Source organism: Pavona decussata, unplaced genomic scaffold, assembly GCF_977016875.1.
Source record: "Pavona decussata unplaced genomic scaffold, jaPavDecu1.1 SCAFFOLD_56, whole genome shotgun sequence".
NCBI lineage: Eukaryota > Metazoa > Cnidaria > Anthozoa > Scleractinia > Agariciidae > Pavona > Pavona decussata.
The window spans coordinates 1,273,491-1,298,483 of NW_028145478.1; the positions used below are offsets into that span (position 1 = coordinate 1,273,491).

Genomic DNA, 24,993 nt, shown 5'->3' on the forward strand with positions numbered 1-24,993 from the left:
CGAAAAAGTAATTTGAGCAAAGATAAACCTGAATTTCCGGTAAATACGTCATCACGTGACCCTCACAAGAACGACAGCTCACACAACTTCGGGTCACTTCGTGTACAAAACCTGTCTCAAGCTTTGGAAAAAATTATAGCTCCATAATGCTGGATAAAACTTTGTGGGAGCGGTTTCTAGATACCGTAGAGCCTCATCTACCTGAGTATCTCCACTGGAATGAAATATGTGTAAGTAAAGTTCGTGTCCAAAGTATGGAAGTTTTGCGTAAACAACGCAGGTTAAAATATTGAATTTCGTGATCACGCTTTTTTGCCGGTACATTGCATTGAAAACTGTCATGTTAGCCAATTTGTTATTACGTAACAGTTTTACTGAAATAATTCACAGTGTTGTGCTTACCTTGTTCTTTTCGAAGTGGACGTTTGTTTATTACTTGGCTGAAGCTAGAAGACATATCCATCGATGGTCCAGAGGAATGGAAGCTTGGGAGGTAATATGTAATCCTATATTTTTCTAACCATTCTCTGCTATTTGATATAAGACTCGACCATTCTTAGATCTGCGGATTATTTTAATCCGCAGGAAAAAAGATAAGGTTTTGTCGCCAGGATGTTAGAATGACTGTTTGAATGGAGAATGGCTCAGGCTTACCGGCTAAGGTCATCGGTCGTTCGATGTCATCCCAAAACTTAATTTTGTGTTTTTTGCGTGACTGAGGACTAAAATTTCAGAATGATCAAACTACATTACTTTATTTTATTTTTCTTGGATGTAAAATTGCCAAGATACATACATATGCATGTTGACACATTAAAGTTCTGCAAATATTTAAATTGAGGGCCTCTTCATATGAGATTGGGGCTAAACTATAGCGCCACTTTTACACTATTATCAATTCAAGTGGTTCAGTGGCTCGCCAGTCAAATATAACAAGCATTATTCAAGCAGCTTGGCGGCCCGCCAGTCCAATTCTGGCCACGACTGGAAAGCCACCAAGCCGTCGAGCAACTAAAATTAATTGTAAACCTCACTCGTTCTTTAAACTCTGACTGCAACTGGTGAGCCGCTGAGCTGTCAAGCCACTAAATTATAAACTATACTTCTAGTTCTTTAAACTGACTGTGACTGGCAAGCTGCTGAGCCGCCACAATTGCATCTCTCGAAATGTGGCCTTGTATTCTATAGTTACCCCAAGATTAGTAATTGGGTTGGCCCGCAGTGGAACAAATTTTCACTCTTGTTCATACAGGAAATTTCAACCCAGTTACCAAGATGAAAAAGGCATATCCCTTCATTTTCACTTTCTCTTCCTTTGAATGTTTGTCGAAATCATCAAGCAACTGTGAAGGAACCACAGGCCCCAACATAGATGCTTTTCCCATGCAAAGTTTTGCCATGTCAACTTGCAGTTAACTTGCTTTTAGTTATTAGTCATCCCAGTAACCTGGCTGGAGTGTTCATATTATGAGAAAGAATTTCAACCCCATTACTGAGATCTTGAGCACAAAAACCAAGATCTTAGTAGTCAGTCGAGCATGTCTTCCCATACGAACTCATTAAAAGTTTACATTAAGGAAATGGTGGTGAGGCCAGTTCTTGGAGACCAAGGCCAGCTGGGTTAACTGGGCTCGTATTATGAAGAGTCCTAAATGGAAACTTTTAAATTGTTAGTAATTTAATTTGTATTTTATTCTTCCTTTAGATTGTTGTGAATACAGTTACCTACTGTTTTTATGTCTGGCTTGTGACAGAAATTCTACGGTGGGTGATTGGATGGGCCTTCTTCCATGAAAAAAGTAAGGAACTAAGCTATTTAACAAATAAAGAAGCCTCGACTGTGCTCTGTTCTGTCGTAAAGCACGCAGGAAGCGGCTGGAGCCAAAAGAAGTGTAGGGGGAAACACGAGACGTAGTCGAGTGTTTCTCCCTACTTCTTGAGTGCTCTAGCCGCTTCCTAAGTGCTTTACAACAGAACTTTAGGCTTCTTTATTTGTTTTATGTTAAAGAATTCTTTTATTTCCCCCCGCATTCACCCTCATTTTCAAAACCAACTTCATTTTCCGAACGAACAGATGTGGTGTCAGCGTGCATCTGTACTCTGACAAAGCACGCTAAAATAAGCCAATCACAATCCTTGTTAGAATGTTTCAAATGATTTGATTGATTGAACAACACGAAAGCTGTCAGACATGTCAAGACAAGGCATCAAAGTTTACAAACTTTGCTCAGTTCGAATGTAACGCCAGTAGCGTCAGCGCTTCTTCAGTTTTCCCTTTCAAAAATCAGGATGGAAAAGTAAAAGGTTCATTGAAATCAGGTGGATTTGTGGCTCGTAGAAATCTGGATGTCATCAACATGGCAGTTCGAAAACAAACTGCTTTAAAGCTTGCGGCCGGTAATAAACCAACTGCTGTGCTGTGTTTTGTGAATGAACAACAGTCGAATTTACGGGACCAATAGGAGTGCTCGAACTGTTGACACTGTTAGGAAAAGGGCTGCTGTGACTGCTGTGGCTTCCCACTCAATGCTCCAGAGAGGATATCTGAACAAGCTGTAAGTTGTTCACTCGAAGGGCGAGCGTTGTAATTTCTGAGGCTTGCTTCACTGCGGTGAGCGGAGGTGGCCATGATGCGGCGTGATAGAACTTGCACCAAAAATGTAAGGATCTTGTAAGCTTATTTGAGTATTCATTAGCGAGTTAAATTTTCAGTTCTCTCAATTTTTTTGTTTGATCTTTTTTGTACGAGAATATAGCTAATGAGCGTTTACGGGACCTTTTAACACTTGTTTAAGCTTGTGACATTTTTACATCTTTCGTTCTAAAACTTGAGCTGTCCATTTTATGCTATCTTTGGTGTTTATCGTCTGTGCCTTCGATGTAATTTCGACCATTTCGTCGGTTGACATGTTTGCAAATCTCGGTTTGTTTATATTTCTATATGGCTCTATGTTTTAGTCGCTAACTTCTTCGGAAACTTCACTTTCAATCACTGTGTTATTTGTACTGTTTTTTTACCTTTTATGCGCACAGGATGGTCTATGTCTAGCGCGTTTACGTTTTCTAAGTTATAAAAGACCTCTGGATCGAAAAATTATAATAATAATAAATAAATAAAACCGAGAGAGAAGTCCAGGAATTTCCCAAACGGGTTGATGGCGTGACATCGTTGCTCCGTGCATCTGTACTCTGATAAAGCACGCTATTTCAACCAATCAGCGCGTGCGTTACATGTATATCGAAATTTTATTATAATGTGTTATAAAAGGAAAGTTACCTAGACTGTATACGTACATGTAGGTAGTCATTAATTATCAAAAGGGATTTGCTGAAGCGAAGAAATGCAAAAATTACAGAGAGATTTAGGGCGCGACGTTTCAGAGTCATCTTGACTCCATTATCAAGAGAAAATAAGTTTATGAACATAGATATTTAAATAAGCTAGAGCTGAAAATTAACATACTAATAGATGGTTAAACAAATACTTTAGCGAACTGAATGTGCAAACTGATTCAATTTGCGCTAAAGTATTTGTTTAACCATTTATTAGTACATGTATGTTAATTTTCAGCTCTAGCCTACATGTATTTAAATACCTTTGTCATAAACTTATTTTCTCATGATAATGGAGTCAAGATGAGCCCTATGGCCTCTGAAGATAAACTCAAACTTGTACTGTAGAGTTGTTACCAACCAGTTATTTGTCCAGAAATTCATTGTACTTTGATAATTGGGAGATTTGAACACAAAGGGTGACATTGTTTTTTGTGGCATGAGTGATGACACATGTAGCTTGAGATTGATTTCTTGAAACCAAAGAGAGACTCCATTAAAACGATGCACATGATTTTAACTTAGAGTCCATTGATATAATTATTACAATCATGTTGATAAGGTACAATTAAACATTTAATTGCTTGTAACTGGTACCACACTGTATAGGATTTGTTATTAATTAAGCTGTTCAGAAATTGGCTGTTTGAATGTAGAAGTGACTTATCTATAGCATGACCAATATTAGTTTAAATAATAAATATTTATCTCATGTTAAGGTCTCAAAGAAAGGGTGAAGAAAGGATTTTTCAGGTTTGTGCGAAAGGTGCCATTCTTGAAAGACAAGGTAAGGACTGAAAGTATTTTAGTTATTTTGATTTAAAAAATTTCAATTTTAATAATTAAAAAAGTATTTTGAGCAAGCCTATAAAATCATCAAACTGATCACTTAATTACCAAGGAAGGAGAATGGGAGTAATCCACACCCCTCCCCTTCTTCCAACCCACCCCCACCCCCTTCATAACTCTAAAAGTATAAAGCCCATGACTTTGAAATGCTGAGGGTATAAAGATATCCAATGAAAGTGTTTCCTAAATGAAATGATGACATGATGGCTGATGTCACAGAAACATGGTTTGCAAAAATAATGCTTATGGTAGTCATCTTGGATCTGCCAGCAAAGTTAAAGTCCCTTAAGACAAATGTAAACAGTAAAATAACCAAACATGATCAAGAAGTAACAGAAACTACTGTAGAAGTGATAAAAAGTGTAAGATGTTGTTTACAAAAGTCTTGGTTTATAATTTATGAAGAAACAAGAAAATTTAGAATTTTGAAAAATCCACAGTTTGCATGCAGGTTACATGTCATGTGGTAGCATCAAATTTAATAGATAATGAAATTAATGTCAAAGGAGTGCATCTGTAAACCAGGCTTAAGCACCCTCCCTTAAGCAGGGCTTCTGATATTATGCGATGTTGCGATTTCGCATAATTGACCTAAAATCGCAACAAATCGCATAATTCATGAAAAATCGCAGAACTTGTACAAAATCGCACAATTTAAGAAAAAAAGAGCAAAACTCTCGCTTAATGTTAAGTTCTCCGATAATTTAAACATTATCTCAAGGAGTTTTTTCTTTCAAAAAGCGTCAAAAATCACCTGGAAGCATTTGTTCATTGAACAAGTGAACAAACAGGCGTTTTATGCTTCATTTTACATGTTCGGGACCTGGTGCTGGGAATAAACAATCCTTTTATGTAAACACACCAATCACAATCATTGATATATTTTTAAGATGTCATTTGATCCCTTCATACTTGCGATGTACATGTACGTATTGTCGTGAAAACTGCTCGATAGTCGCTTGCAATATGTAGTTATTTTGTTTTAATAATATTGAAACAACATGTATTGTGGATAAGTTTGTTGTCAAAACGCTGAGCGCTTCTTCGCAGGAGAAAAAGAGATTGCGCCTTCCTGTACATGTAAATATTTCAGCGAAAGACAGGGCAAGAAAGTACCCCAAAGGAACGTTTCATGTTGACGATGGTCTGTTGTTTTGCTCTTCGTGCAACATAGTGGTTGATCATCTTCAAAAGTTTGTGACCTTGAGGCTGAGTCACACAAGCGTAACACAGAAAAAAATGCGGGTGGGAAGCAACTAACCCTGACTTGACCAAAAATTAGCAATAACTGATTTTCAATAATTTGAAATGAGGCAACAAATGATTAATTTTATTTCAGGTGTTTCTTCATTTCTCCGTGCTCTAATTGCTTCTTGAACAGCAAAAAATGGATTGTGCTCCTCTTAGACCTAATAAAACAAGGTTAAATTAGCTAAAATGAAATCGCATAATTTGCCGCATAATAGACCTTTCTTGCCGCATAATGAGACTTAAAAGTGCCGCACAATTTCCAAATTTTTTCGCACCCTATTAGAAGCCCTGCTTAAGTGGTAAATAAAATCATTACTAGTTAACATGTATGTCCATCTTGCACCAAGCCTTTACACTGTTGTAAGGCTCAGATAGTCTGATTGTTTCTTTGCTTTGCTAATAGATAGCTAATGAGATACAGCAATCACTTGATTCAATGGAAAGAACTGCTTTTCCAGTGAGGGAAGGTGAAACCTTTCATTTGAAAGTAAGTATTCAGCTCAATGCATGTTAAGTAGTTCAACCCCTTTATGGATCTGTTATGTCTCATTGGTCAGAAAAAATCTCAAGGCTGAAAGGGTCAGTCTCCAAAACATCAACAGTTTGCTTCAAGGACAACTTAGAAATATTGAGTACAGAAACAACACAACACAAAGTCACTAGATTTTACAACAGAGCAGTGTAAAATAGCATTACCCCACCCCCGTTTTTAGAGAGGTTCAATTGATAATATAATTTGTAATACATGTACGTGTACATTAGCTTGTCTGTAGTTTTCACTGTCCATTGTCTATTGCTTTTTTTTTTTTTTTTTGACTTGGTTGATCCCTTTATGCCTGTGAAGCCTGAACAGTGGTCTTTGTTTGTTTTTGTTTTTTTGTTTGTTTGTTTTTTTGTTTTTTTGTTTTTTTTGTTTTTGGTGTATTTGCACATGTACATGTAGGTAGAAGCCCAAAAGGCCTGGATCTTACCTCTTAACAAAGAAAAGAAGGCCTGGAGTGCTGAAATGTTATTGAAATTCAGAAACATCTTCAGGCTGGGCTCCCAACTCTTTACCCCGAGTTCCCTGTTGCGCAAAGTTCTGGATCCGCCATTGTTATGTGTAAGGTACAACGTACATGTACATATCATGTACATGTAGTTCTACAGAAGCGCTTACAGTGTTTAGTTACAGAAACATAGTAACTGAAAAATATTCTTTTATTTTCACTTCAGCTACCAGCCAAAGGATTGAAGGAGGTATAATTGAACGAATAAAAACTTTACACTTGTAGCACAATCATACTGAAACAGTGATTTGAAATTAGCATACGTTATTATTGTTAGTCTCTGAAGCTGTTATGGCAAAACAACAGCATGGGCAATACAGTTGTAAGACTGTGCAAGATTCACTGTTATCAGGAAGATAAAGTGATAGAAAATACTGTCACTGGCCTCTTTGCTCTATTTTGTGGTTGTTGTTGTTCTGAATGGATAAAAATAAAGCATTGAACACTCTTAATACTGTAGTTTAAAAAGAACATACAGTATCACCTTGTTTTCTTTTGCATAGCCTTGAAGCTTTGATACGGCAACCATAGCCACTTGCGGTTTAAATTTGTTTTTGGTTTGAAACTTTCCAAACCTGTTTAATTAAATGTTAGTTTTTTTTTGTCTCAGATTCATTGCCATAATCTGAAACAAAGAAATTTAAAACATTAATCTGGTTTATAAAATTTCAAAGTAAGAACAAATTTAAACCAAAATATATACACTGTTATAATCCATCTTGTACATGTAAAAGAGACTCCAATTCTTAGTATAGTACTCGACACATACAGTGTATACATGTACATTTATTACACATTCTACTCACACTTCACCACATTTATTTATTTACTAATTGCTTATTATTTGCCTTCAACAGAAAGAACTGATGAAAGAAATTGACAATTACTTAAAATTGGGTAAGCTAAGTTTATTTGCTTTTTCATTTGCTGAAATTTTATTTCAATTGTTGATTGTAATCAGCACACTCAGGTACTTTGTGTTTGTTATTTCTAGTGGTGCTTCATTGGTTTTAAAATATGTGACACAACAATAATTGTTGTGCAATATGCACTGTATAATTACTCAGACAGCATCCATGCCAACTTTGGTCTTCAGCTTGAGCAGAGCTGCCAACCTCTGGGCATCTTTCTCCCTCCCCCCCCAACATCTACCGACTTCTACCCTCTCCCTCCCCTTTGTTGGATTTTGGGAAATTTGGGGTTAAAATCGTAGTTGATTCTAGATAAAAGATCAACAGTCTCTTTTCTGCGGGATATTTGATGACCTGTACAGGAGACTGTAAGATCCATCTGAAATTCATGTCAGGTAGACTCCCAGGCAGTCTAGGAAAGGTGATGTCACTGTTTGAGTTCATGCCCCCAAGAAGTTTTTCTTTGTGCATTTTATGATTCTTGAATCTAACATACATGTACTAGTATTGCACTTGCTTCCATTTTATACGGTGGCTCATACAGCCAGAACTCAAAGCTCAGGTCAGTTTACTTGGATGAAGAGTGAAGCAACTAGGAGTATTATCATTCCCCCTGGATTCCTGGGCGGAGAGATACAATGTGCCGTAAAGACTTTCCTCGTCTTAAATGCAGAGATCAACCTATTCTTGAACCAACAACCCAACCACCACACTGTCATGCTTCCACATGCACCTAAGAGCTTTCCTCTTTTTTTTTTTTTTGTAGGTGATGTAAAGTGGGAGGAAGGCAAAGTGTCTGGAACAGTGTATTGTGGAGGCAAAGAACTCACTGAACTACTTACAAAGGTAATATGAAAGGAAAGAAGTAATAATAAACTGCACCTGCACACATTTTGTTTGTTGCAAAGTCAGAGGCATTTGTGGTTATAGAATCCCTCGGCCTTCTTTAACAGCTTCAACTAATAAACATATAGGAAAGATTAACTGCAATGTTAGGGACACTAGGGTTGTGACACTGGACAAAAAAACAAAACAAAATGATGTTCACTTGAAAAGATGGTACACATCCCTGGTCACTCTGGCACATATATAAGTTATAATGAGTTAGGTGATCACCTGGCCAGTGCCAGCCCTGTGCCTATTGAAGAAATTAATTTCCGAGGCTTAAAGAAAGTAGCAAAGAAGTGCACCAACCCAATAAAACCTTATGATACTTACAGAGGCCAAAAGAAGGGATCGAAGGTTCTTCCAAAACTTAGAGAAACTGATAGGGGCACCAAACTTGCAACACAAGACAGGATGGCTGGAGAACTATGTTCTCTGATTGTTAACGACTACAATAACAACATTTTAATTATGTATCAGCCCAAGATTAGATCACAGAGAGTACCCCTGTATGCCCTTCACAGTATATAATTTGCCAGTTTGAATGAGTTTTGTTGTGCAATTGCAGGTGTATGCCAAGTTTACTTGGAGCAATCCACTCCATGCTGACATCTTTCCTGATGGTGAGTGTTTTCCATTATTGTTCAAGTTTTTGTTGTGATGGGGGCAGTTGCAAAACAATGTTGCTGGAAAGTTATTATCAGTTGGGATTTTTGATTTTATCCATTCCAAATGGATAATCAATAATTGCATGCTCTTTGAATAATAATTATTGTGAAGTAAAATACATAATACTCACTATTGTATTCAATTAAGTGGTTTTTCCAATTGGCTGTTTTGAAATTACTAGCCAGTAGCAATCAAACATTCAGGTTTATAATAATAAATTAATGTCTTGATTCCCATCAAGGCTTAAATGTCTTCCTTTCTCTTTACTAAATTCAGTCTTTATATAATAGGCAAAACCGTCCAATCCAGTGTTGTAATCGCCCTACTCCCCATAAGTGTCTTACACTGTAAATTCTGCATCATTTTACAAGTACTGGGTAGAGCTGGGAAGGAGGAAGAATATATTCAGTGATAATTGAAAACAGCTGGAGTACTAAGCCAACAGCTTACAACAGCAAACAGGGCATGGGCTTACATTTTCAGGAGGTGCTTATTGTCAAATAGGTTTTAGAGGAAAATAACCAAGCTTATATTTGGAGGAGGGCATACAGTACATGTATATTCAGAATCATGTGGTAGCCCAGTTTTAACACATGTGTGCAATCACTCCCTGGAGGGCCATTGGTTTGACTCCAATAATTATGGACACAGTTTACTTGTTGTCTAACTATAACATCTTTTTCATTTCCCCCGCTTGCTCTTTTAACTTAACATTATTAGTTGAACCCCATAACAATGATTACTTTATTATTGTTTCGATTGATTCTCAACAGTGCGGAAGATGGAAGCAGAAGTTGTTGAAATGTGTATTAACATGTTCAGGGGAGGAAAGGAAGCTTGTGGAACGGTAATCACTTTCAACTCCCACCCGTAACCCTCTTTGCAAATTAGTCTCAACATGATGCACGAACTAGAATAATATTGAGTTCTACTGGTTGTCAGCCATGTTCATTTTAGGGCTTGTTACACTGAGTATTTTTTGTTTTTGAATTTGTTGTTTGAATCTTGAGACAACTTTGAAACAGAAACTTTTTAGTGTAACAGGAACTTTACAGCCAACACCTTTACCACTGTATCATTATTACGCGGGATGCCCTGAGGGGGCATACCGTGTCTAAAAACGGGTTGATTCCTTTCTTTTTCTTTTTTTTTTCTTCGTCGTAGCCACAAATCTGTACATTAATTTATTCATTAAACTCTCCCCTCTCCTACTCGGGATGTATTGTTCTGATTGTCTTCAACAAAAGCAGGGCAATCAAAATCCTTTTTTGTCGCTTTTATCGCGAGGGAGGGGACCCACTCACCCCTACCTGTGTGACGTCAACGCATCATTTGATCTATTTATTAAAAACGAATTAAATTTGGCGCCATATTGTTAACATGTTGTGGACTCAAGTGTGCCGTTTTCAAACAGAAATTTCACCGTTTTGAAGTGGTGAATTGAAAGAATAACTTCTAAGAAGCACCCGACATTTAAAACGGTGAAAATTGGTGAGTTCCTGGCAAAGGAGTCATGCTTTGTTTGACAGTCTAAGACCACGACGTGAGACTGAAAAGAGGTCATTGAGAAGCTTACGTTATCGTAATGGTATTTCACAAATTTCCAGGGAAAGTCTGAGTCGCGTAACACAAGGGAAACAACCTAACGCGATCGTCGTGACTCAAACTATTCCATTAGCAAGGATAGTTTTATCAATCGGCGGCGCATACAGTTGGAATAAATGAATCAGCCGCAGCATCACTCGTAATGCCAGTATAGCAGGCATCTTGTTACATATACGAACCTGGCTGCTTACCATACCAATTAAAAGCAAATGCAGTCATTTTCTTTTGTGAAAAAATCAAAGGCTCCTGTGAGCCAACTCGTGAATGCAGATGACACATAGTATTTGAAATTTAGACGGCTACGGAAACTTCCTTGAAAGCTAAAAGAAACTATATCTTTGCCCGATTATGTAACGAAAAATAACCATTCTTGTACTCTTGTATTCTGATGCGCCGATTAAAAAAAATCACGTGTTTTTTATTCAAAGTTCATAGAAGCACGCCATGTGCAGCTACGTCATGCAAATTCGTGTCCCCGGTAGTCCGGGGCTACTGAATTTTGCGATCGGGCTAGTGGATTCTAACCATCACTTGCCCGATGGGCAAGTGAAGTTTTTTTGGGAATTAAAATTACAAAATTACTGTAGGGCAAGCCGATCTCACAAAGGGAAATCTGTTCAACAAAGTATCGCATTACATTTCATGCCCGACATAAATGCGTGAAATTTTTCCTTTGGAGTTCAGTCCCCGTAATCCTCAAGTAAAAATAATGAACTATGACAAGCTCTTGCTAAATAAGAATTATTTATCGACCGCGACCTTTAGCTTTCCCATAAATTACCAGTTGTAAATTTCGAAAATGAAACATTTTTTCCCTTTGAAACCTCTATGAAAGCTGACAAGATCTTAAAGTGTTCATTTTACTAGAAATTTGCATAATTTTGTTTACGACGTCAATGATGCGTGACATGGCACGTTCCGCTTTCGCGTGAAAACTGACAAATTAAATTATTTTTTAATTAAATTATTTCTAAATTAAATTATTTTTAATTCTTAAAAAAAACCGCACTTTGTAGAAAAAAACCTATAACTTTGCTCAGATTCAACAAAAAATCTCCATTCTTACACTAAAATGATTGTCAAATTATTCTCTACAGAATGAATGAGAGAATTCTGACGCGTCGTGAAAAAAATTTTCACGTTTTTTTTTTTTCACTAATTGAGTTTACGACCCCGGACTTTCTGAAAAACTGAAAAAACTTGTAACTTTGCTCAGATTGAACGAAAAATCTCCATTCTTGCACTGAATGATCGTCAAATTATTCTCTACATATTGAATAAGAATTTCCTGATGCACCTTGAACAATAAATGTTCGCGTGTTTTTTCCACTAATTGAATTTAAAACTCATTCACTGCGCACGCCCGAAAGTTAACGACAAAACCGACCGACCGACCGACCGACCGACCAAGTCAACAGTCAGCTATCGCTATAACTCGTTCATTGCGCTACGCTCATTCACGAGTTAAAAATGCATTAATCTGGCCAGCCAGTTATATTATGACCAAGTGTTTGTGGTTGGACTTTGGCATATGAACAGGTTTGAACCACACATCCTTTCACTCACTTGATTTGTTGTTATGCTCATAAGCCTTCACTCATTACTTTTCTTCTGTTGTACATGTGTTAATCCCTTGCTTTCTCTGTACTATTTTTAGATGACCACAGGAGGTACAGAGAGTATATTGATGGCTTGCAAGGCATATCGTGACTGGGCACACGACCGTGGAATTGAAAGGCCTGAGATGTAAGTTCATGAGCTTTACACACATACTGCTACAATATAATTATTATTGTGATATAGACATAAATTCATTATCATCCCTTACTTGGCATGCTCATGAAGTGTTTGACACATCTGACTTTTAATCTGGAACCTGTTGATGGTTCAGGCCGAGCATACAGTACATTTCTCAAAACTCTCAAAAACATTTTAGACCCAAAAAACTATTTTACAGCAATGTATGTGCACAATGAGTTGGCTACCAGACCTTTGATCTTTAATACAGACTGTCTTTTGAAAGGTAAATGTTGAAAGCTTTACAATATTAAGAAACAGATTTGGCTACAAAAATATGGATTTGAAAAGATTCTTTGAGCCTGCATACTCCTCTGAAGTTATGAGAAATGCCCAGACTTCTGCTTTCCATTGTCTTAGCTTGTTGTGTCTGTAGATAATGCTTTTTAAGTCACAATTTAAGGTTTCATTCCACCCCCTCCCCATGCAGTTGTGTAAGTGAGTGCAGATGAAGCTCAAACAGTGTACATTGATGGTTGGGATTGGTGGGTAGTAATCCCTCCCTCCCACTCCCAGCCTCTTTATGTTACCTTATTTTAAGTTTCAATGGTGCAGTAGGTCACAATTTTGCCCTGGCTTGTAACTGTTTCATATGGCTTTTACTTATCAATTTATTTTAATAATACTCTTGTAGCACCCTACATGAAAATAATACAAAATAATGTAATCCTTAATTTGAATCTAAAACTAAGCTTGCCATTGACCTCATGGTAAACTTGAGCTAGGGAGTTAACTCAGTGTTTGTATTTTCTTCCCTTCTTTCTCAGTGTCGCCCCAATTAGTGTGCATGCAGCTTTTGATAAGGTAAGTTGAGAGTTTAACATTTCCCTGCATACAGTGTGAATTCAAATTCTTCATGCATTGAGGGATGGTTGAGCCCATGCAGAGTTGGGAGTTGGGGAGGGCTCTTAAATTTTCAAACAGATTTTCCTTAAATGTACATGTCAGCTCCTGTTTACTAGTTACTTCATGAACAGGTTTATAGGTCCCCCTGCCTTTTAATTTATTGTCATCAAGTATGATATTATTGGTGTGTCAAGATGAAACAACAACAACAAAATGTTATTACATCACAAACAAATAAATAAATACAAAGAATATTCAGCTGTATTATGTTGTCTTGATAGATACAAAAATCTGATAACATGTACATCTGCAATAGCATGGCAGATTTCAAAATTTAGTCTTAAGATTCATCATTTAAGTTTGATTGATTTTCTAGATCCCCATTCCTAGAGTGTTTTGTTGTTATAGAGGAATCTTGAATAAAATCTTGCTAAATTGAAGAAATTGTGACTGTTGACCCCAGGCATCCTTTGAAATTGGTAATTTCAGGGAATGGGTGAGGAGGACTCACATAAAAGTTGGGAAGTTGTTCATTACTAGTGATCACACCAGTAATCAGCCAAATTGTGAATGAGACATATCAATCAAATACTTATAAATACATCAGCATAATCAGATAATTGCTGTTATCATCGTGTTTTACATGCCCTGATTTCATCTCAAATGTACAGGTATACATGCATGTGCATGCATTACCTTTGTTGTTTTTTTGTTCCTGTATTACCACTTTTTTAGCCTACCATTGATAGCAGAGAATACTTTCACCCATTAAATTAGAGCTGATCCAATTAACTGCACACAGCATGCTTTGAGCAGCATGAAAACTGTATCCAGTAAAAAGTCTTTCACTTTCAAGACCAGAGTGTTGCAATAACACTGACTCAAAAAATATGCCAAAACATGAACTTGGTGTTTTGTATGGAAACTTAATGACCAACTGGTATGGTTTTCATGTGAGTGCAAAAGTAGTTCATTACAGTGTAAACACAGCTTGAATCTGTTCTTAGTTTTCAAACAGTTTGCTTTTTTTTTTTCTTACCTTGTCATCAGGCAGCTCATTATTTTAACATCAAGTTAGTTCATGTTCCTGTTGACGAGAAAACAAGGAAATGTAATATAAAGGTATGAAACAATATTTTGACATCTATTTCGAAAAGTGATTAATTGTCTTGAGTTCCTTTCTGTACCTAAATGGACCTCAACTAGTAAACACAAGGGCACTGCTCCAAACTCGACAGTTACTAAACTAAAGACTCATTACAGTAATTCCAACCTGCAAGGCATTGTCAAAACTGCAGAAAAGAATGACTCATAATTATTGTAGTTTATGAATTTTTATAGTTTTGCTCTTGAATAAATGAATAAATACACGTCAACTAGTCTCAACCATATCAAAATATACCAGCGGCTGGTTATTTTGCCACCTTGCCACCTTCAAATAAATGATGATTTGCAGCTTAATTCACACTAATTTGCCCCAAGACCCATTTTGACCTACAGTAGCTCTTTCTATCTACTACTCCTGTTGTTTTGAGAAGGCTGTAGGCTGCACCACATGATGTACATTACATGCAATCACTGATGTACATATGCAGCTCTGTATTATCAATCTGACTTCTTGTAATGAATAATACTCCTAAATATACACTGATGAGCCCGAGGTTTCACCGACAACCTAAAAAGGTCCTTACAAATAATATTTTGCTTCTGTTTAGGCAATGAGAAGGGCCATCACCAAGAACACTATCCTAGTAAGTAATACTCTGACACTTCACATTTGTCTTTGTTGTTTAAGGACGGTGCCTACTAATACCGAAGTATTTTTGTGCGGTTTATGACTATGCGGGAAAAGCAGATCTTAACAAGGCCTATTGTAATCCAAAAAGAAAATTGGGGGTAACCATGCATTTTTCAGAGATAATTGAGCAATAATATCTCTAAAAAGCGCCAAAATATAAAGCAATGTATGGGATTTTTTCCTAAATTGAAGCTTAATTATCTCTGAAAATTGTATGGTTACCCCCAGTTTTCTTTTGAGATACCAAAAGCATTTGCTAAGTTTTGCCTTCTCCGTAAAGTTTTAAACCGCGCAAAAATATTCCTGTATTAGTATACACCATCCATAGGAAACCCGAGTATCTCGCCATGCGCAGAACGTATGCGCATTAGCAATAGTAGGCACCGTCCTTAAGGTGGCCGAATACAGTTTTTTAGTGTACAGATGTTAGAAGACGTTATTTGGAAACTATGTATTTCTGGACGCCCAAAATTGGTATGGTGTAAGACCAACTAAGAAAGAATGTATTTTCGTACGTCTTGTTGAGCTAGGAACCGTTTCCATGGCAACGCAGCGAACTATTAAACGTCCATAAATAGTAGGTTTCCTTTATTTTTAGAAAATATACTCATTAGATTTTTTCCATTTTTTGTATCCAGAACAACTCACAAAACACTGACACAGTTGCACTATTTTCATGTAATTTTGACAGAGAGATCTCCTGCAAATATTGATTTTGTATTTTAATGTTTTGTGAAGATACCCTCTGTTAGATTTAGGTTTCTCTTTGTAGGCGAGTTACGCTTTTAGGGAACTATTTTCATGCCAAATTTCAGGGAATTCTAATGAGTGGTTCCTTAGAAAACAGTTCATTTCCACGAAAACAACCAGTCGCAATTTTTTGCTCAAATGCGCATGCGTGGTTTTATTTGAGTTTCATGGCAAAGATGAAAAGCATGCGAAAGGTCTTGGTGAATGTTTTTTTTGCTCGGAAAGAAAAGAAAAGAGTCCAGAAACAAGAAACTTAGTTATTTAGGATCAAAACTTAATTTTATTATCCATTTCATGTGAAATTGAGGCCGGCACTTTATCGACCGCCGTATTTGCGTACCACAACCCTAGCACGCGCTTAATAGCATCACTTACAGAATCTGTAAAACGCGCGTAAAATGTGTTCAGCCACCTTAACTTGTATTGATAAAAGTCCACATCATTTGTCCCACTCTTGGTGTGATTTGATCCCCCCGCCCTCTGTGCTTTGTTTCTTCTAAAAAATTAATGGTCCATTTGTGTTTCAGCTTGTTGGCTCTGCACCGCAATTTCCTCATGGTGTTATAGATCCAATTGTGGAAATGGGCAAACTTGCCAAGAAGTACAACACTGGACTTCATGTAGATGCCTGCCTGGGTGGATTTTTGATTCCCTTCATGAAGAAAGCAGGGTTAGTTCATAGTCTTTGAAAAAAAGATCATTGATACCCAGAATGGGTACTCCACGTCATCACATCTATTTGAATAATCAAGAATGTGTTTCAGGGTGGGGAGATGGAAAGGCTGTTGGGATAGTTATCGGTATTGACACAGATAGTTGTTAATAATTATTATTGTTATTATTATTATTATTATTATTATTATTATGAACGAATAATATTGTTGTAACTTGATGAGATTTTTTTCCCTTTTCTTAAAAAAAATTGTGTTTAAAAATAGTCTTTTTTTATCGAAAAGAATTGTAAACAAGTTTTAAAAGCTACTTTTAACCTGTAAATAACATTTTACTTGAAATATTTTAATAAAGAGATTATTATTATTATTATTATTATTATTATTATTATTATTATATTGTTCCTATTGTTTTCACAAATTGTCCAAAACATGAACATTTTTCCAAGAAAATATTTTCTTTAAAACCTCACTTCATTTGCTGATTTTTCAGTATCAAAATTTGCATGCTTGTCTTACAGGTATTGCAAAAATTACCAGTTTTTCCCTTCAAAGGCATCAAATATGTATGTCTAGGTCACAAAAATTAGTTAATTCAAATTAAAAAAAATGCCTGCAAAATATTTTAGACAATGCAGCGTTTATTTGTCCAATGTTCTTTTCAGGTTTGATCTCCCCCCATTTGACTTTACTGTGGAAGGTGTTACCAGTATATCATGTGACACTCATAAGGTAATAATGGTAGTTATCAAGAGGCTGACATTCTTTAAAGTCTTTTGTATTGTACTTGTACTTCCACATTTAGTTGTTATAATCACATTAAAAACAAAGCCTTATCAGTGAACCTTATACCCCCATTTACACCAAAGCTCTAACATGTTTCAAAGTTGTTAAGTTAACATGGTTAAAACTGTTTTCTTCAAAGAAGATGCTTACTGATGTTTTATGTAATCTCCAATTGAGCACAGTAAAAGTACGCATTAGAGCTTGCATGTACTTGAAAATTCAGCCTACTGGAAAATTCAGTTTTTCCATTTTCTGTCACTGATTTTCAAGTTGTTAGACGTGGTTTAACTAACTGGACAAACATGTTTAGTTGGTGTGAATGGGACATAGACATAATCATTTAAAGGACTTTTGGAGGCTTAGTTCCAGGGAGGGCCTGTTTTGGAGGCAGGTGGTGGGGGCTCATTATTTGGAGGGAATTATACATTTCAAATTAAATGGGTTTGCCTTTATAATACAAACAGGTTAGAATGCAGTAGGCAAAATGCTAAGAACAGCAACAAATGTGTAACCCTAATAGAACTAGTTCAGAAGTAAAAGAACGACCTCAAATCAGTACAGCTTTATTACACACTGATGTCTTGGTTCAGATTTTGTTATCACATACTTAAGCATAAACAAGGTTCCATCTACATTTTAGGTACTTACTAAATGCAACCTTATGTTGAATAGACTCTGGAATAAGTTCATAATAAATTATTAATACAATCTTGCATTAATTTCAGTATGGATTTTCACCAAAGGGATCTTCAGTCATAATGTACAGTAACAAGCAACTTAGGCACTTTCAAGTAAGTTAACATTGAAATGCTCCCATGTAATTCCCAAGCTTGCCACAGAGTCTGTAGGAAAGGGAATGTTTGCTAGATGATTCAGTTATTTTGAGAATGTAATGTACAGCAGTTGGTTGGAAAATGGCAGGTGTGAAGGGTGACCGACATAGTAGAGGTTTTACATGTACTGTAAGTGGCAACAAAGGCCTAAAATTCTGTTACTGCACTGGATCAAGCTGATATGCTCAGGACATGAATTTTCCATAAATGGAGCCACTTTTAAGAAAGAGTTTATCCAACAATAATATCAGACAAACACAGAATGTGACACTATGCAATAGTATACATCAAGGGCAAGTATTTATTTTATCAACTTTGTACCAATTGGCTGGCTGACTATGGTTTACAGACTGAGGGACTAGCCAACTTTGCTGTCTACAGTCTGAGTGACTCACCACTGTTTTACTTGCTGATGAACTATCTTATACAAGCTGATGGCTGACTGGTTGACTGACTGGATTAGGGGGTTAGTTTATAAAGAAACTGTAGTGCTGTGTTGGTGGGGAGTGGAGGCAAATGTTTGGTTTATCAACAGAGTGTATAACTTAAGGTAATTTGGCCACTGAAAGAGATTAGAGTGTTGACGTTTCAAGCATTACCCTTTCATTAGTGTGAAACTATGTCCCTTAACGAATTGCTAAATGCTTGAAATATCAGCACTCAAGCCTCTTTACAGTGGCCAAATTACCATAACAATCCATTGATAAAACCAAACATTTGACTGACTGACTGACTGACTGACTGACTCACTCACTCACTGACTGACTGACTTACCAATGTCACCCTCTCAAGTTTTAATATGGATCTACATGTATGGTGCGCATTTATTTTGTTTTCAGTTCTTTGTAGCGCCTGATTGGCAGGGAGGAATCTATGCCTGTCCAACAATGCCTGGCAGTCGACCAGGTGCAATCATTGCATCAACATGGGCAGCATTGATGCACTTTGGTGAGGCAGGTATGAAAATGCTCACATTAATTAAGTCTCAAGTACAGGTCACTGATAGACCTAAAGCTAAGGTGGATGTTGAAATTCTTATTTAAAGGCATAAAGGAATCTTCTAGTTTGTATTCAACTGCAACTGTGATAACTTGAAAGCTATGAATGCTATTTTCTGCACAGCACTCTCCCACAATACCTCTTCTTCTTGCTATGCCCTGGACATGTGAGCCCAGCTTCTTTCATCTCCCTCTCTGCAGGTATCATAGGCCACCAGTAGTTATGCAACATAAAGTTTTGAAATGGCACCCTTCAAAACTGAATTGTTTTTGATATTTGGCTCATGTAAACAAGAGATGCCACCATTTTGCATGTTCATCATAGACCATGTACAGTTCAGCATACCAACATGTGTGTTTGTTTTCTGTGCGTAACATCACTACTTCATCAAGTATACAGGTCATGAAAGTTTTGAAAATGATCAGACTTGTCTCCATGTTTAGATATCTACCTCCAACTAATATGACAAGAAATATATAGAGACCAATCAGGAGAATTTGCACAATTAAATTTTTAAAAAAAATGAAATTCAGGCTTAAGTGGTTAACAAATATTTCTTTTTTTCTGTAAAATGTCTTACTGCCTTGGACAACCAGCGCTTGATTTGACCAGAAGTTCCTTTGTACACAGCTACACTTTCAAGGAACTACATGTACATATCCAAGTCACCAGCTCCTCTGCCAATTTGAGCCATTTGAATCTTGGTTTTAATAGCTTAACTTTATTAGCTTGTACTGGAATTGAATCAGGACAAATCCTTTACTAAAATAGGTTTTTTTTTTTCGTTCAGGTTATGTTGAAAGTACAAGAAAAATTATAACAACTAGAATAAAAATTGAAGAAGGGTGAGTTACCTTGCTGTCTGAACAACTTCAGAATTTCTAGACGCTAAAGATTAAATGGAAATGTTAATGTTTCAGGTAGTGTATGCAAAGAATGGTAACCTCCATGCAGATATAAGATGTTCACAACGGAAACTGTCGCCCATGTTACTTGTTGGTGCAACCAAACAATATATCACATATCAAAATATATTAATATTTATTATTTTTGGCAAAGTAAAGCAACCTCCAGTCACAAATAAGAAGTTGATAACACACCGAGAAAGTAACAGATTATAGTTATTGTTACAAGTGTTTCTTGTTTGCTACATTGTTTGTTCTACCAACATCTTACATCGTACTGAAGATGTCTATTTAGTAAATAGGCTTTTTGTTAAATATTGAAATAATGCAAATGTCTGCACTTCTAGAGCTTTGTTAGCATCTGTAGCTTTCTGTAGCCATTGTAAACCCTGATGATCCTAGGTGGAGAGGGAAGAGTTTAGAATGTAGCCCATAGCATTATGTAAAATTAACTGCTATTCCTTTCCTTCATTAATGTAGCTTACGTAAAATCAAAGGCCTGTATATACTTGGTAAACCTGAAGTGAGTATAGTGGCATTTGGATCCCACGATTTTGATATTTATCGCCTTGGAGATGCTCTCACCAAAAGAGGCTGGAACCTCAATTCACTTCAGTTTCCTGCAAGGTTTGTGCATGTTCCCTGTAATAAGTATGTAGCGGTAGTACAGTTGGGCACCTCAGCAAAATTCTCCCATTTCTGTGATTTAGGGTGGGATAAAAATGAGGAAATCAGAGAAACTGGACACAAAGTAGTGAGGATAATTGAGTCATCCCGTTCCTTCTTTAGAGTATCAAATAACAGAGGTTATTTACATTTTGTCAAACTTTTATTAACCAGTTCAATAATTGAAAACAGAGCATTCTAAAGGAAAGTCCTGCATAGTCTTCTTTAAGCAATCACACTGCCAGATTCTATTCACAGACTGAAAAGTTAGGTCTATAACACACCAAAGAGAACATTATTATCCGTAGCTTCCATTTGAGTAGCTTTTAATAAGGATTTTGTAACTATGATGTTCTTTATTAATTTAGTATTGTAAATAGTTTTTGTTTTCTATATTGGCCATTTAAATTATATAATGCAGGGCCCCCCTGGATACCAGCCTCATTGCTGACTGGGCCACCCTTCCTAAATAAAGTTACTTATTTTTCACCTACATGTACATCACAATAGACAGTAACTTTTGAAAGTACTGCTCAATAGCTTCTGTGGGAATAGTTTTTTTCACAGACTTAAAGTTTGAACCACTTTGTGCTGTATAATAGACAAAACATTTAATCTGAGGATGCCCCCTCCCTGTAACATCTTTTCTGTGTGAATAGTTGCAGTTTATTGTCTGATCAACGGATTCAAAAGTGGAACCATCTTATACAGACTAATAAATGGCACCATAACAATGTAATTCTCAGTAGTGTTTATTTGAATGTTCACACTTCAGGATTTCACCCACCAAGACTCAAATTTAGAACCATCTTGAACAGTAAAATCAACAGCACCACAGTGCGGAGTGTACACCTAAGTAGCTTTTAGATGGTCACACTTTAGGTTTGTGGAGGTGCATTTCAATTTAAGGTTGTAGAGTTGAAGGTCTTTTAACAGGGAATTTTCTTTATTTCTCTAGTATCCACATTTGTGTAACCTATCTGAATGCACAGCAGGGTGTGGCTGATTTGTTTGTGAAGGATGTGAGAGAGTGCTGTGCTAAGCTCTTGAAGGACCCTGAAACCCATACTGAGGGCATGGTGAGTGTTAAACCTCTTTAGCCTTAATATAAACACGCAAATGCCCATGACTGGCCCTTAGGATAAGAAAAACACCTACGTGTATCAAGCCTGGAAAGTTTTTGAGACCTCAAGGTACAGGCCCAAGGTTCCTATCTTCCTATCTTCCTGTTTTCGGACAGTTTTTGAAAATACTTGGAAATCAGGAAATGACCGGAACACCTTCAGAAAAAAAGACAATTCTTCACTTTACTAATGATTGAATTGATTAAATAACTGACTGACTGGCTGACTGACTGACTGACTGACTGGCTGGCTGACTGACTGACTGACTGACTGACTGACTGACTGACTGACTGACTGACTGACTGACTGACTGACTGACTGACTGACTGACTGACTGACTGACTGACTGACTGGTTGGTCAGTGTTGGTTGGTTGGTTGGTTGACTGACAAATGGTGTTGTCTTTATTGTAGGCTGCAATTTATGGAATGGCTCAAGGAATTCCAGACAGGTCCATCGTATCTGAATTGGCATGTGGATTTCTTGACTGCATGTACAAAATTAGCGACAACCAGCCCCAAGAAAATGGAGTCTACAAGAATTAAATAATTAAATGTGACTTCTCTGGTGTGTGAAAAGTCTGTCTCATTGCATTAACTCCCTGTGGGTATGGATGAGAGGGAACTGTGCAAAGAGGCTCTCTTTTCACACTATTGGTGTCAATTCACTTGTAGTTTACAACCAGGGCCATTTGTCTTACATGCAAACACAAAAAGAAAATCAGTGAAAACTTCAAACAATGTTTAGTATTGGATTCGTTTGCTGCATGAGTGTGTAATACCAAGTGCCCAGGTTGTTGCTTACAAGTATAAATGTTTTATTAAATTGGTCTCTAGCACAATCAAACTGTTCCTAAAGGTTATTGTTGTGTTTAGCTCCTTATCTTACCCACATACAAGTATTTGCATGACCTTGTGTCACACAATTCAAGTTAGTCACCTAAACATGTGCTGTTAAACCGGGTCACGCGATACAGCTGAGTCATACTAAGGGTTGACTAACAGTTCAGCTCAGCAAATCGTATGACATATTGTAATAATTTTATTATTTCTCCTCTTACGCCATTGTAGTCATTGTAAGGAGAACTGTTCATCATTTAGCAGACTATCACAGTCTTCCTTACCAGATTAATTTTTTTAGAAAATGCCGACAGTATTTACACATAATTTTAATAGTTCAGCGTCCTCAAAGGAGAGTTGTTTCACTAATTAGAACTGAGATTTGGAATGTTTCGGTGAAATTACTTGCCCAAAAAGTAAAAATAAAATTTTTGATAATTCGATCTCAAACGCATTAATAATTCGTGAAAAGAATATAAAGGAAATCGGTTTATGGTAATTTGGTTTTAATGATCATAAAATTTAAGTGAATTTTTGCTTTGATTTTCTCAAAGAATGATCAATAGTTTGAGAAGCTATATCAAACACTCGAAAGAGGGTTTCATCCTATTTCTAAACACCTAGAAGTTGGTTAAAAAAAATGGGTTGCGCCTCGTTTTTTCCACCCACTTCTCGTTGTTTGGAAGTTGGATGAAACACTCTTCCTCGTCTTTGATATATCGTGTAATAAGAGAATTGATTATGTATGAGATGGAGGAGAGATTGACATAGCTACATTTTGATTTAGTAAATAAGTAAAACACCGAAACAACCTTGCTCACATTATTAGCTTAAGTTTATGACCACATTATATTGCCAGTTTATTTCTTGTAATTATTCTGTTTTGCTGGTCATTATTAATTTACAAAATAACCACTGCTATTACACTTGTTGTCACAATTTGCCTTGTTGCCTCAAGAAAAACCTTGGCGGGCCCTGAGGTATCTAACACGCTTGCGTTCCAAGACAACTTGGGTGCAAAAAGGTCAAAAGCATAGTCTCTCAACATTGACTTTATTACATTTATGCTACGTATTTGTTGTTTCATTGACTAGTTAATTTCTTGTATTCTTTGGTTTCATAAATGCGGTTGTAAGTTCAATTTTATGTGAATTTGGGGCAGACGGGTTTGTTGCGATTTGTAGCTTGCTAGAATTTTAATGAATACTGTATATCTAATATATATCTCGTACATTTGGCCGGCTTACGTTGGGTTGACAAATTAAATTTACTGAATCCTTCCTCTTACAAGATTTTATTTCTAAACGTCGAAATTTTAAGTCCGTTTTCTTGGTGCTAATTGATCCGAACTCAATAAATGTTATACTCAGTGATCTGTCCAGAAAATTATGAAGTCCTTGCTTCTTGTGTTATAAGGCCATGATAGGTGTAGCGTGACTGGGTAAGAAGTAAAAATACAAACACAGTAATTCATTTTTTTATCCGAGTTCGTGAGTTAATTTTGTGGTTGATCTGTAAATTACAGTGCGACCATCGTATTGCCATGCCAAACAATGTATGAATCTGACAGAGTGTTAATTTTAAGAAATAAAGTTTTGATTAACGATACACTGCATTGTTGGTGTCGTTTTAGGTACTTTTGTTTTGTCTTTCATTCGACTCTTCCCCTCAGCATTAAAGTGCCCATAACCCCAAAAAACTTTTTCGCTTAAATAAATCTTTGCAGCTGTTCGAAACGCATTGAGTTTTTTTGCGGCTTTTTTCAACCAAATCTTGACTTTTTATAGGCTGTAAAAGTTAGGAAATCTAGCCATCATCTGTCCCATGACCGAGCTAGTAAGGGGCATGGGTCTATTCCTTACTTGACGTCACAAACTGATTTGCATTGTATTAAGTCTTTGTGAAAATGCATGCAAAGCAGTTTGTGACGTCAAGTAAGGAATAGACCCACGCCCCTTACCAGCTCGGTCGTGGGACAGATGATGGCTAGATTTCGTAACTTTTACAGCCTATAAAAAGTCAAGATTTGGTCGAAAAAGGCGCTAAATAGCGCAATATGTTTCGAACAGGTGCAAAGATTTATCTAAGCGAAAAACATTCTTGGGGTTATGGGCACTTTAACAGTCATAGCCTAAGTCATGAGTTAGTCAATGAATGTGGATGAAATTCAGTCTCTCTCTCCATATAGTCACCCTTGCGTTATAATGAATTATATGCTCTCGCCTGTGTGGTGCTGATCGTTGATAGTGGCATTAAGAGAGAGATAGAATTGCGTTCACGTCAATCGGCAGAAATGACCACGTGACCATGTTTATTCCACACTTACCGTTTCTCATTAGTTTGTTGAGTAGATTTGCGTTACCATCTGAAGCCAAAATTTTTGCACTCTTCTCCTCTATGTACTCTTTTTTTTTTTGACAAATATTGA

At 36.7% G+C, this 24,993-nt stretch overlaps 1 protein-coding gene across 1 annotated transcript; it reads left to right on the top strand.

Annotated features, from left to right (window-relative positions):
* The first annotated feature begins 75 nt into the window (after positions 1-75).
* Positions 76-24,173, top strand: LOC146480074 (sphingosine-1-phosphate lyase 1-like). Its single transcript, XM_085110154.1, has 22 exons — positions 76-230; positions 419-493; positions 1,706-1,799; positions 4,053-4,120; positions 5,837-5,920; positions 6,649-6,672; positions 7,340-7,379; positions 8,160-8,239; positions 8,847-8,901; positions 9,721-9,794; positions 12,210-12,298; positions 13,117-13,153; positions 14,246-14,317; positions 14,911-14,946; positions 16,271-16,413; positions 17,080-17,146; positions 17,926-17,991; positions 18,873-18,990; positions 19,823-19,877; positions 20,418-20,564; positions 21,562-21,682; positions 22,140-24,173. The coding sequence occupies exons 1-22, from the start codon at positions 147-149 to the stop codon at positions 22,269-22,271; spliced, it is 1,761 nt and encodes a 586-aa protein (XP_084966280.1). The 5' UTR covers positions 76-146; the 3' UTR covers positions 22,272-24,173.
* Positions 24,174-24,993: the final 820 nt, after the last annotated feature.